This window comes from Notolabrus celidotus, chromosome 6 (genome assembly GCF_009762535.1).
Source record: "Notolabrus celidotus isolate fNotCel1 chromosome 6, fNotCel1.pri, whole genome shotgun sequence".
Classification (NCBI taxonomy): Eukaryota; Metazoa; Chordata; class Actinopteri; order Labriformes; family Labridae; genus Notolabrus; species Notolabrus celidotus.
Window position 1 is genome coordinate 4,158,544 of NC_048277.1, and position 12,927 is coordinate 4,171,470.

Genomic DNA, 12,927 nt, shown 5'->3' on the forward strand with positions numbered 1-12,927 from the left:
CCTGTTACCCTTAAGTTTACTAATATCTTTTATCCTTGGTGTCAATTTGACCCCAGCAATTTAAACCTCCAGAAACTGATTGTTAGGTTTATGTGTCAGGTACTTTATGTTTCTTGTTGACTACCTACATATTCCTTTAAATAAAATATATTTTAAGCATAAACTCAATTTAAAGCATTCAGAAGGACTTTATTATAAAACAGAACATCAAACTGCTGTGAGCTTGTCATGCTCTCGTCGGCCCTGCCTTGTTTCTTATCAAAGATTATGACACAGGACTCATCATTGAATGTCTTTATAGACATGGTGGCTGGAAATATTATATCTCAATCTAAAGGTTGGTGGTTCGATCCCAGCTCCTGCAGTCACATGTGGAAGTGTCCTTGGTTATAGGGACCTCAATATCATCAAAAACAACCAAAACAAATGTGTGTAAAATGTTGATATTTCTTATGTTATATACAGCTAAAACAGATTTGGGTCAAATTGACCCCAAGGAACATCGATGCGTACATTTTTTTTACAGGAAATTGGAACATAACATTTTAATTTTATGTTTTCCCAGTTGTCCCCATTAAATTCTGAAAATGTATGAAACATGAAGCCAAAAAAAGGATGTTAGTCATTAATTTAGAGACTTTAAACATTGAATGGGGTCGAATTGACCCCAAGGATAATGGTTAATATTTTAAGGGTTAAAATATACAGACATGATGAACTTACAGGACCATAACTTCTTTATTTTCCCCTCATCAAACCACATATGAGCTCCTTAACTTTCCCATGCATGACTTTCTAACTGCTCCACTCTTCACTCACTAACAGGTTGTTGGTCCAGAAGAGGTTGAGCGATTGTTTCAGTAAACACTTCGAGCTCCGTCTAACTTTGGCATCGTAAAGCAGCGCCTGGTTTATAAAGGCAGACTTCAACACTGCAGTTAAAGATAAACTGTCAGCAACAAATAACGTTGTATGATCCAGAGCCGTCACCAGATTAGGGCAACAAAGCCTCAGACTACACTGTCCAGAGGATCGTACCTGCTGCTTGGTTTTTAATTCTGGACAAACACTGACTCATTGTAAACAACATACCTGCAGACATATCGCTTCAATACGAGTGGGATGGATTTATTTTTATTGAGCATACTTGGATGTTTTTTGACATTGTACCCTCATCACATGCTTTTATGCACTTCATTACTGATAACACAGAGCTTACATTGAGTTAAAGGATAGCTCGCTGCAGCTAATGACCACCAACAGCTAGTGGTCTTTTCTGTTTTAGCATAAGAAATAAAACAGCTGTTCTTCTATCTCTGTCTGAGATAATGGAGCCGTGTTATCAGTAAATGGGTGAGACTAACTAGAGTCCATCAAAGTGTAGGAGGTTTCCAGGTATCAGTCAAAATAGAGTATAAAAAGAACAAGAGTAATACATGTCAATGATCAGTCATTGATATAAGATAAGAATAAGGTTTTATAGGGATGAGGAGATAACCAAGGACAGCGATGAAGACAAAGCCGGCAGCTTTACAGGAAAGTGTGGGAACAGAGGGAGGTGTTGTTCTTTGCCCTCTCTGCTCAATTTAATACTCCTCATGGCTCGATTCCAGCGGCCTCAGAAAGGGCAGACTCACCCATTTAATAAATAAACTGGTCGCAATGGGGGGAGCAAGTGAAGATGAGGAATGAGAGAGAAAAGAAGATAAAGACAGAGGAGAGAATCAAGATCATAAGGTTTATTCTAAGGTTTAAAAGATCTGGAAGATCTCAGCTCAACTCTAAAGAGTGAGTTTCAGAGGCTTCGAGAGTCGTGAGTTTGATGAAGTAACAGACTCATGTTGCAGATTTTTTAAGAGTAAAATTGAAAGTTTGAAAAAGAAACACTTACAATATTTAGATTGAAGTAGTTATAACACGGCATCAAGCATATTTGTCCAAGTTTGATATGTTGATGTGAAACGGCTTCTTGCTGAAGCAGATGCAAACATCTGTGGATTGCAATCTGCCTGCTTTAGCTCTCCATGTAACACAGAAGCCATGGACAAAATATTTTGTAAATGAATGTACCCAAAGTCAAAGTTAACCTTCCAAGATCTTAGAGCATGCTAACAATAAAAAAAGATTTATTTTAAGGGAAAAAAATTCTACACCAAATATTGATTTGGAAATGATGTCGATTTAAAAGTTAAGACATAATATAGGTAAAGGTTAACATTTTGTAACACTCTCAGTTTGAGCTGCATCCATCTTCACTGCAAACTCTGTGGCCTTATTAAAATGTGCTAAGCTGTTACATGAAACTGAACATTTCCACTGATGAAGTAAAGCAAGGTGAAAAAGAACCACATAAATCAGCACCACACCGAAATGAGTTTTCTGCCTTCTCACTTAGAGTCGCTGACATTTTCTTTTCCATATATCAGTCCTTAAACACTGCTGTATCCAATACTGTGTTCTGCTTACCTCATGCCCCATCTTCAAGTTTGTAGAGTTCTGCACAGAAGGTTACAGTTTTTAGTCTTTTGTTTCTAGTAAACAAAAACCAACATCAAACTAACCAGACTTCTTTTAACCAGTTGTTATTACAGTTAGTCCGCCAGCATCTGTGATTAAAGCTGCATCCCTGGTAGTGGTCTGTTATCAAGAAATAGCAGACCCTTGCTGTGATAAGCTGATTTGTAATGACCAACCACAATCAAGCTCTGAACACAGCTGTGTAATAAATTATATAAATAATTATTTACAACCCTAAAGGCGTTTTTTGACCACAGGAACTTTTCCCCTGAACTATGTGCGTTTCAACAGGAGGAAACAGGGTCTAAATTTAGTTCTGGGGTAGAGAATCTTCCCCCTAAAAGCCCCTGCTTGGGGGGGGTAGTACTTTTCAGGGCCTGCAATGCTGAACGTGTCTGATTGGTAGATTACCTTCAGTGTTTTTATTCCGCCCTTCGTCCACAATAACATCACACACATCTGTGATTCACTTTCTTTCTCTTTCTTTCATTAGTTTTGATTTGTTCTATCTTTTTTGTATGTGTGTGTACTTTTCAAAAGAAGAAGCTGTGATTCTCTTGATTTAGCAGCTTGTAACAGTAGTCTTCTCTCAGCCCACTGTGAATGTGTCTCTCCCGGTGTTACGGTTTTAAAAGTGACCCTGTAAACTTGTCAGACGTGTCAGTGTTTGTGGAGTTTACACAGCTATTGAAACACAGAGGGAGTTCCTGGGAATGCAAACTAGTTTAGTTTTTATTAAGATTTCAAAATATCCTCATCAGATATTTAATGATCGTCTAAAGACATTTATGAGGGATGCATTAGGCTGACAGCCTCCAGTTATCAGGGTCGCTGTTTAAACCAAAACACCGGCCGATCTCTGCCACGGCTTTTTGAGTTAAAAGGATTTTAAAGCCGTGTTGAAACATCTTTGCTACTCGCGCTTATCTCCTCTCACGTGTTGATTCAGTGAATCCATCTGTGATGAAATATAGCACCATCTAAAACAGCTCCAGCTGAGTCTCTTCATGCTAACAGGCTAACTGTTGTGTTGCTCATAATGATACCAGCCTGTCTGTCTGTTTCTATGGTGTCATCTGTGATGAATGGCATTCGTCTTTGTTTTACTGCCCTCTACTGGTCTGGTGGTGTAGTGCATTTACTTTTTTTTCTCCATACGTCACTGGCCTGATTTGCAGAATCTACCCGGGACATCAGCCTGCGGTCGAAACGCAGACAACAATGAGGGCACAGGAACCTTTTAGTTCAGGGTAAAGTGGTTCTTGGGCTAAAAGACCCCGGAACTCTTGCACCTTAATTCCAAAAAGAAATGTTTATTTATAACTAGAGAACATACTATATGTAACTACTAAAAATGTGATGTTTTTTTTTATGGAAAACATTTCCACCTGAGGTCTGCAAAAGTCTGTAGACACAGCATTCTAAAAACTGTATCCTCATTAATGAATTTTATTTACCATGCATGTGAGCAAACATGTTGTCTCCTACCTTTAAGCTCAGCTTTGGTCTCTATTATTGATTTGTTGAAAAACAAAATGGATTGATGACCAAAAAATATTCAGGGTACTCTATGTTTTTTGATTGCAGTTCCTGGGTCACTAGAGAAACATCATCAGTCCTCACACGGATATTATAGATCTGTCAGTTTACTACTTCTTTTAGTTCGTCATTTTCCAAGTAATAAAGTCACAGTCCAAAGAGTCAGATCTAATAATGTGTTACACAACCTCAGTCCCATAAAGAGTCAAGAGAGGTAGCGGAAATACATGCACAGTCACAGTGTTACAGTTTAATTTAGCAGACATCTTCATCCAAAGCATCTGAGAGCTCATACAACACAAGCCGAGACTGAGAGAGGAGTGAACAACTGATTTGAACACATTTTCCTCTCTGGAGTCTTTTCAGGGGAGCTCATCTGGACTCAGAGACGTGTGCCATCTCTCTGTGAGCTGAAAAAGTGACCTTGTGACTTGTGGCAGAGTTCAGTAACATCATAGCTGAGTCAGGTGGATCGTTTCTTTTATCTGTCCTACCATGAAGTGCACATATGAGTTTGGATTTTCCCCTGTATGCAGCGGCTCTCACACTCTCAGGTCACACACACACATAAACACACACTTCATCAGATGTGTGGAGTGACTCTGACTGGCATCTGGGCTTTGTCTTTTTAAAGGCGTCAGATAAAAACGCAGATTGTGCTGCGCAGCTGCCAGAAACAGAGAGAGAGAGAGAGAGAGAGAGAGAGAGAGAGAGAGAGAGAGAGAGAGAGAGAGAGAGAGAGAGATAGAGAGGAGCAAAAGAGAGAGAGAGAGAGAGAGAAAAAGAGCGAGGAGGACAAATGGTATAGAGAGAGAGAGAAAGGAAGAAAGGTGAATGACAGAGAGGGGTCGGATAGATACATGTGCATGTTCGATGCCACCTTTATCAGAGTCTGTAGTTTTGGTTCCTCATGGTTTTGAGATGTCCCTGAGAGCATGTTGTGTGCTCATTTCCATGGAGGTGAGTGGAATGTTGTTTATGCACCCCACAGTACAAAGAACAAGTGTTGTGTTGGGTAGATGGTTCCCAGGCTCAGACACAGAGCAAGAGGAACACAGACATGCTGGCAAGAAGAAGTGTTTGACCACAGGAGGACAGACACAGGATGAACTTCACAAACACACAAGAGACAGAATGTACTAACAGGTCTTCTAACACCTGAAGCATTAGACATCCACCGAAGTTGAATAATCCGGTGATGGCTAATCTGGAAACCAGGGCACATAAAGTACAGATGGAAGAGATTGATGGAGGTATGAATGCTCTGTAGCAGGTGCTGGTGATCAGCTGCATCAGGGAGCCAGAAATAGCAGAACACCTATGTATGTACCTTTGAGTACAACCTTGCTTTGGAAGTACGACAGTGTGGCTCTCTGGCAGCACGCCCTTAAAGAAACAAACTTCAAACCCTCACAGGTCTTGGCTAACCTTTTTAAGACAGGCATCATGGCATGAGCAGAGAAACCAGACTCTGAACAAGGACTCAGCTTGTCTGTGACGGCGGCTGATGACACACTAGATGATTAGTTGCCAGATTTAAGGGCCTTTGTTGCTCATCATAAAGTCAATCTGTTAACTTCCACTGGATCCACTCCATTGCATTCCGGCTGGGTCTCTGATCCGGCAGGTCGGAGTCCTCTGGATCAGATACACAAGACTTCTATTTTTGCTGGATGCCGGAGCACGACGCTTCAATCATAACAGAGCAGATGGAGCGGGACAGGAAGTCAAGCACCAAAACAAAATGAAAACAACCGGTTAATTTTCAGAATAAAACACTCTGTGTTATCACCAGATCGTATTTCACTTAACTACAACAACAAACCGTCATGATGAGCAGGAGTGAACAGGTCAGAGGTTTTCAGAGGACCAGAAAGACAACATGGATGAGGAGAGGAGGAGGAGAATCCTTGATTCAGTGATTACCGCTGATGTTTGTCTGTGTTTTTAACTTTCACTATGAGAATGTTTTGGTGTTTTCTTACCGCTGAGTGAGACATGAGTTGACGTAGTGCAAAACACAAACCATGTGCTGAGGACCGGTTTTGAATCAGTCACCATCATATGGTCGCGAATCAGCAGCGCACGTGCATGTGAGCGGGGGCGGGGTTTTAAAGGAGTTTCGAGGGGAGGGGGGGAGGGGTTAGATGGAGTCCTGAGGAAATGCTACATTCAAATTCATGCTAGTTTTCCAGGACTACCAACCCTAGCTTTAAGATCTAAGAGTCGCCTCAGGTGTGCCTAACCTTAGCTGACCTTAGAGTTAACGTGAGTTTGAACTTGATGTAGTTGAAGTTTATGTGTACACATCATGTCTCTCATTTACTGTGGACTGAAGAGGGCGTATCAGTTCCAGCCTCCCCGGCCTCTTTGGTCCTTTTAGTGAAGTTTTAAGGTGCCACACGGCCGAGACATTGCTGCCTTGAGATGGTGAACAGTTATCACACATTTCCAAAAGTTTGGACCAAAATCACATGTAGTTTTATCTGTGACCTTTTCAGATTGAAGATTTCAGATCCTACTTCCACTCTCTGTAGAGCAGGATTAGTTTAATCACAGAGACAAACTGTTATTAGTCACAGTCTAGCAGACTTTGGATTTCTCTGAATGCCTAAATGTCATGCCTGATGCAGCGACCGGGCACCAGACACATTACAGTTTCTATTTGCAGACAAAGTTTCTCTGTATGCAGGTAAACAAATGAGAGCAAATGAGGTGAAACATAATTACCTGTAATGCAACACAGGAACAACCAGCAATCATCTGCCAAAGAGTTTGATTTTCATCAACCTCCATGAATAGATTTCTGCGTGCATGTGCTAATAAGCTAATAATCTGCTGTTAGATGTTGTTCCATTGTCACCTCTCCAGTTATTCGTTTGTCAGTGAAAACTGACAACTGGCAATGCATGCAAAAAGAAAGACCTGGCTGGATGTCATCTATTGCTTACCAGTGGAATGAAGTTTGCTTCTACTATCAGGCTTTACCTTGACGGCAGTGGGTTTTAAAGTTGCACCTTTACAGCATGGATGGCTAACAAGCCTAATTCGTACAGTAGGGCCCCTGGGAGAGGGCCCAGAGTAACAATGGGGGCGGGGTGTAAATGAAAAGCAATGTTCACAGTCCTGCTCTGCTGGCAAAACATGGCACATTTTGTTCCCCTCTTTATATATGAGCTGGTCAGACAATTTAAGAGGAACAGCTGAATAAAGAGTTAAAGAGAAACTACTAAAATTAAAACAATAAAACAATTAAAATCAGTAAAACAAAATAAAAAGAGTGAATAAAAGAAAACCCTGAATAAAAGTAGATTAAAAATAAATGTAACATCGTGATAAAACAATATTACAAGAAGGCCTTTCGATATAAATATGTTTTCAGCTGTGATTTAAAAGACGATGTAGCTTTCCTGACATCCCCAGGTAGGTCGTTCCACAGTCGTGGAGCCTGAACAGCAAACGCTCGCTCACCTTTAGATTTTAAGTTTGAAACAGGAACTTTCAGGAGGTTCCTGCCTGAGGATCTGAGGCTGCGCCCGGGCTGGTAGGGTAACAGCAAATCACATATGTATTCAGGCCAGGCCGTGAAGTGCTTTGAAAGTGATAAATTAAAATCTTTTCTAAAAACAATAGGCAGCCTGTGTAGGGTCATTAAAACAGGAGTAATGTGCTCTCTCTTCTTGGTTTTAATTAAAAGTCTTGCTGCTGAATTTTGTACCAAATGTAGATTGGTAGATTTGTGAGTTATACCTGTTAAAAGCCTGTTACAATAATCTAATCTTGAAGAAATAAAAGCATGAATAATGGTTTGTGTGTCAGTATTGTCAGCATTGATCTTATCCGGGCAATATTCCTTAGGTGATAAAAGCAGGACTGGATGATGTTAGTAATATGTTTTTCAAAGGTTAAGTTGCTGTCAAAGGTCACCATAAGGTTTACCTCACCTTACAGTCTATGGTGCCAACAAGCAGAAGCTAAATTGACTATTTTCCATTGATTGATTTGACATGACGTGTGATCAGTTTACCTCTGGCGTTGCTCATGTTAGTGAAAGTTAATAACCATTGTTAAGGGGTTTTGACCAATCAGAATCAAGCATCTTACACAACCGGAAGATCAGTAAGAGAGCCGGGTAATAAGTAAAGATACTGACTTTGGAGAAAATAACACTCACCTTCTGTCTTTAAACACATTTTAACTCACGAGCCATACAGTTGATTTGTTAGGTTTCCTGTTTCAAATCAAATAAGCTCAACATTAAGTTTCTATCAAGCCACATAACTCATGAACAGAGAGGTACTTTTGTTATGGTGTTAACTAGTTTGCACTGATTAAAATCTGCTGAGGAAAGTTATCTTTGTAGCTTGAGAAATTAATGTATCTGGTTAAAAATACAGTACAGTTTTATAATCAAGAAATATGAGAAACTATATTTTATTTTTAGTGATAACTTCACTGAAAACAGTACCCGAGGAAGGTGGGGTATCATACCTGGTGTGTTGGATGTGCCTGAGAAATAACCACATGATGCAGTTATCTCTTATGTGATGTTTTATTATCACATCCCTAAATCAACGAGGAGAGAATAATCCCAGAGAGAGGTGTTTAATGTTAAAAAAGGAGAACAAAGCAGTACCTCAGTTACTTGATGCGGTGTCAATAGAGACTAAATTTAACTCTGAGTGTCTGTGAGTGTGTTTGGTGATGCTGTCGTAGTGTTCCTCTGTGTTCTAGTGTTGGCGGATTGATGCCAACCTCTAGCAGTGTTATTGTACTGACACTGTCTGACCCCACTCTTTGTGTGCTGATGTGTAGGCGTGTAACACTGTCCTTGTGTATAACTGTGCAGTATAACTCTGTGTGTGTGTATGTGTGTGTGTGTTTGTGTGTGTGTGTGTGTGTGTGTGTGTGTGTGTGTGTGTGTGTGTGTGTGTGTGTGTGTGTGTGTGTGTGTGTGTGTGTGGGTGTGTGTGTGTGTGTTCCCTCTAGCACAAAAGGCCGGTTTGATTGGACTTTCATACAGCCTCAGCCCTCTGGTAACTTTGAAGCAGCAGACTGTGCACTTATAAACTCCTGTTTTTGCAGAGTAATCTCGGTCAGTGAGCATCTATGTTAACGCAAGAGTGCGTCTCAAAAACAAAGGCAGAAAGCTCTTAAATGAGCTGCTGTACTTACTACTTACTCCCCTTAATGCCAGGATGATCTGCTCTACGGCGGTATAAGCCATCCAGTGCTTCTTCCCACATCGGATTTTGCCTCTCTGGGACTGATTTGAAATTCAAATTATTATGTAAGAAAATCCAAAGGACAGAGAAAACCTGTTCTGCAGCAGTGCTACACAAATTCAACTTTTTTAGTTACCAGACCCACTACGAAGAGAAACACAGCATGATTTAATCCTCCTGTTACCCTCAACATACTAACATCTTTTATCCATAGGGTCAATTTGACCCCAGCAATTTAAACCTCCAGAAACTGATTGTTACCCAGGTTTATGTGTGAGGTACTTTATGTTTCTTTGTGGAATATCTAAGTATCCCTTTAAATAAAATATATTTTAAGCATAAACTCAATTTAAAGCATTCAGAAGGACTTTATCATAAAACAGAACATCAAACTGCTGTGAGTTTGTCATGCTCTCGTCGGCCCTGCCTTGTTTCTATGTTATCAAAACATATGACACAGGACTCATGAATGAATGTCTTTATAGACATGGTGGCTGGAAATATTGGCGGTTCGATAAAACGGCTCCTGTAGTCACATGTGGAAGTGTCCTTGGTTATAGTGACCTCAATATCATCCAAAACAACCAAAACAAATGTGTGTAAAATGTTGATATTTCTTATGTTATATACAGCTAAAACAGCCTGGGCTCAAATTGACCCCAAGGAACATAGGTACTTTAATGTTTTTTACAGGAAATTAAAACATATCAACATTTTAATTTTACGTTTTCCCAGTTGTCCCCATTAAATTATGAAAAGTCAAGAAATATGAAGCCAAAAAATGATGTTAGTCATTAATTTAGAGACGTTAAACATTGAATGGGGTCCAATTGACCCCAAGGATAATAGGAGGGTGAACAAAGGTAGAATTGATAAACTTATCATATAATCAATGCTATCAGCTTGAAGGGTTTGAAATACTTAGTTATTTTGTAAAGGTGGAAATATTTGAACACCTTCATTACACCTCAAAGAAACACAGCGCATTATAGATGCAGCTGATGAGGTGATTGTGGGTTAGTCTTGTTCCTAGCATAGTCTGTATAAATAACAGACGAAGTATCCATGACGTCACCCATCTGTTGCTGAAGTGCTATTTTGAAGCCAATCATTGGCGGGAGCCATATTGTTAATGTTGAACACAACATAACTGCTGTTGAGAGAGTGTGATGTAAAGAGGCGGGTTGTGAGCCCCCTCGCCAACAGCCACAGTGTTCCCGCCTGTCAATCAAGTCAGCCCGGCCTCTAATAATGTAAAACTTGTAATCGTAATATCTTCTAAATTTCCGCGTTATGAAAAAATACCCCCCCCCCTTACAGTGTGTGCCGATAGGAAAATGAGCTATCCAGACTACACTCGTCTTTTGAACCAGGCTGTAAACATGTTTATTTCTGCTGTAAAGATCGTCTTCTTTGAATGGGTGTGTATGTGGGTGTCTACTTCCGGAGCCAGCCTCAAGGGAACAGTCGAGTAACTGAGTTTTTGACACTTCTGCATTGGCTTCAATTCTCGCAGCCGGAGGTTGCCGCTTGGTTCTTAGACAAGACAGTGGCAAAAGGCCCCAAAATATATCTAAAAAAAAATAATGTAAATGCTGTTGAATGAAAGCAAGTATGAAGCATACAGAGCATTTTAAAAAAGACCTAAAGCCTGGTTTGTATTTCTGCATCGAATCAACGGCGTGGTCTGCGTAGCTGACGTGCACCTCCTCAAAATGTAACTACGCGTTGAATCGATGCGGACTGCAAGCCCTGTGATTGGTCCTGCTCGGCAACATTGTATTTTCCGCTTTTACAGCACTTCGGTCATCGGCCGCACATCAGCCGTGTGTTTCATCTCCTCCTTTCTATTCTTCATGTAATCATGTCTGTATGATAAACAGCAACATGTATCAGCTGTAGCTTAACATAACACGCTCTGAATCTCTGTGGAAAAGTAAACAGAGATCGTAACGGGCCGGAAGCAGGCGACCGGCTATCAGAGAGACCACACTGCCCTCAAGCGGAGTATTGCTTCACGTCACGGACACATCGACGCACAAGTATGTGGCGCTCACGTCCGCATCAGCCTCTGCTGCGTAGCGGCGACGCAGAAGTATAAACCACGGTTTAATGGTCACTACTGAGTGGAGTGGAAGTTCCGTGGGACAACTTTCACTTTTCACTGATGAGAAGCGCTCTGAAATTAGGTCTCTGATACTATTTCATGAAGTTGTCGTAGCTGCGTGGACGTCTCAGTGACACTGTCAATAAATCAGGGCATGTTTGCAGTGATCCCCATCCTGATTTCATTTCCTCTGTTTCCAGTCAGCTCTCCATCCATCAGCTGCTTCAGTCCAATTTAGTATGACATCCAATTATGCAGTTATCTGATTCCACTCATAATTTCACAATGTGGATTTGTGAAATTAATCCATGAGGAACTTTTCCCATTTCATCAAAGTGAAACTTTACCCTCATATCACTGAACTCACTGAGAGTACAACTTTTAAACTGTACACAGACTTTAGTCATCTTGAAGAAATGATGGTGTAACCCTAGACATGTTTATGTGTGTGTTCGTGTGTGTGTTCGTGTGTTCGTGTGTGTGTCTGTGTGTGTGTGTGCATGTTTGTTTGTGTTTTCATTGTGACTTCAGGTTGCTGTCCAGGATGGCGGGGATGAAGGAGCAGCAGTTCACGGAGGAGAAGCCCCTGCTGCCGGAGCAGAGAGGAGGGGACTCAGACATGGTCAGTCCATCCGCTCCATGCATCCTGTGTTTCCCTCCTGTCAGAATGTTAACTGTGAAATATGTGCAGCATGAAACACTCTGAAACTACAGAGATGTCTGTGCTCATTAACTCGCCTTCTAATAGACGATATGCATGTTTACCAGCAGAGGAGGGTAATAATGAATCCATCCAGCCCTGACTCTGAGAGCACCACCGCTACATGATGAAAGCTCATTTAAGCTGAGAGGGAGAGGAGGAGGACAAAGAGAGATTAACACAGAGCAGAGAGAAGGCAGTGGGCGCTCACACAAAGGCCACTTATTCCAAGCAACAGGTTGAGGATGAATCAGGGGATTCTGAATGTTTTAGAGGAACTTGTTGCAGGAATGATGGAAATCACCGTGATGGGTCACATCAATCTGATGTCAGAGCTGCATTAAGTGTCAGGAGGTCTGAGGAAGACCAACTCTCAAACTGCCTTTTCTTACTGTGGTTAGAGGGTTATTATTATGAATGGATTAAAGAGCTCTTAAAGGTGCAGTGTGTACAAACCGGAATATTAGTGGCATCTAGGGGTCAGATTCTTGAATGAACCTAACCCTAACCCTTTGCATCAAATAGCTGAGCTGCTGTAGAAACATGATGGCGGTTCATGATGGCAGAGAGGAGACCCGCTCCTTATGTAAATATACATACATATTATATGTTTAAAAAATTAAACTATAGTTTTATGATTATACACTAATGTATACCTACTCTAACATATTATATTCCACCAAATCTGTTCTCTAAATGCTGCTAACTTCACACACTGCATCTTTGAAATAGATAACAAGAGCTTGGTCCGAGATAATGAATATAATGTGTGAATAAACTACTGGACAGCTGTTCTCATTAGTCAATAAAGCAAACAGGAGCAAAAATCATTACCGCCC

At 40.8% G+C, this 12,927-nt stretch overlaps 1 protein-coding gene across 1 annotated transcript in view; it reads left to right on the forward strand.

Annotated features, from left to right (window-relative positions):
* The window catches only part of ndrg4 (NDRG family member 4), an 85,984-nt gene that overhangs the window by 30,731 nt on the left and 42,326 nt on the right, over positions 1-12,927 (forward strand). Inside the window, exon 2 of the mRNA XM_034686787.1 lies at positions 11,920-12,010. Coding sequence (XP_034542678.1) covers positions 11,933-12,010 — 78 coding nt within the window. The 5' untranslated portion in view covers positions 11,920-11,932. The remainder of the gene's footprint in view (positions 1-11,919; positions 12,011-12,927) is intronic.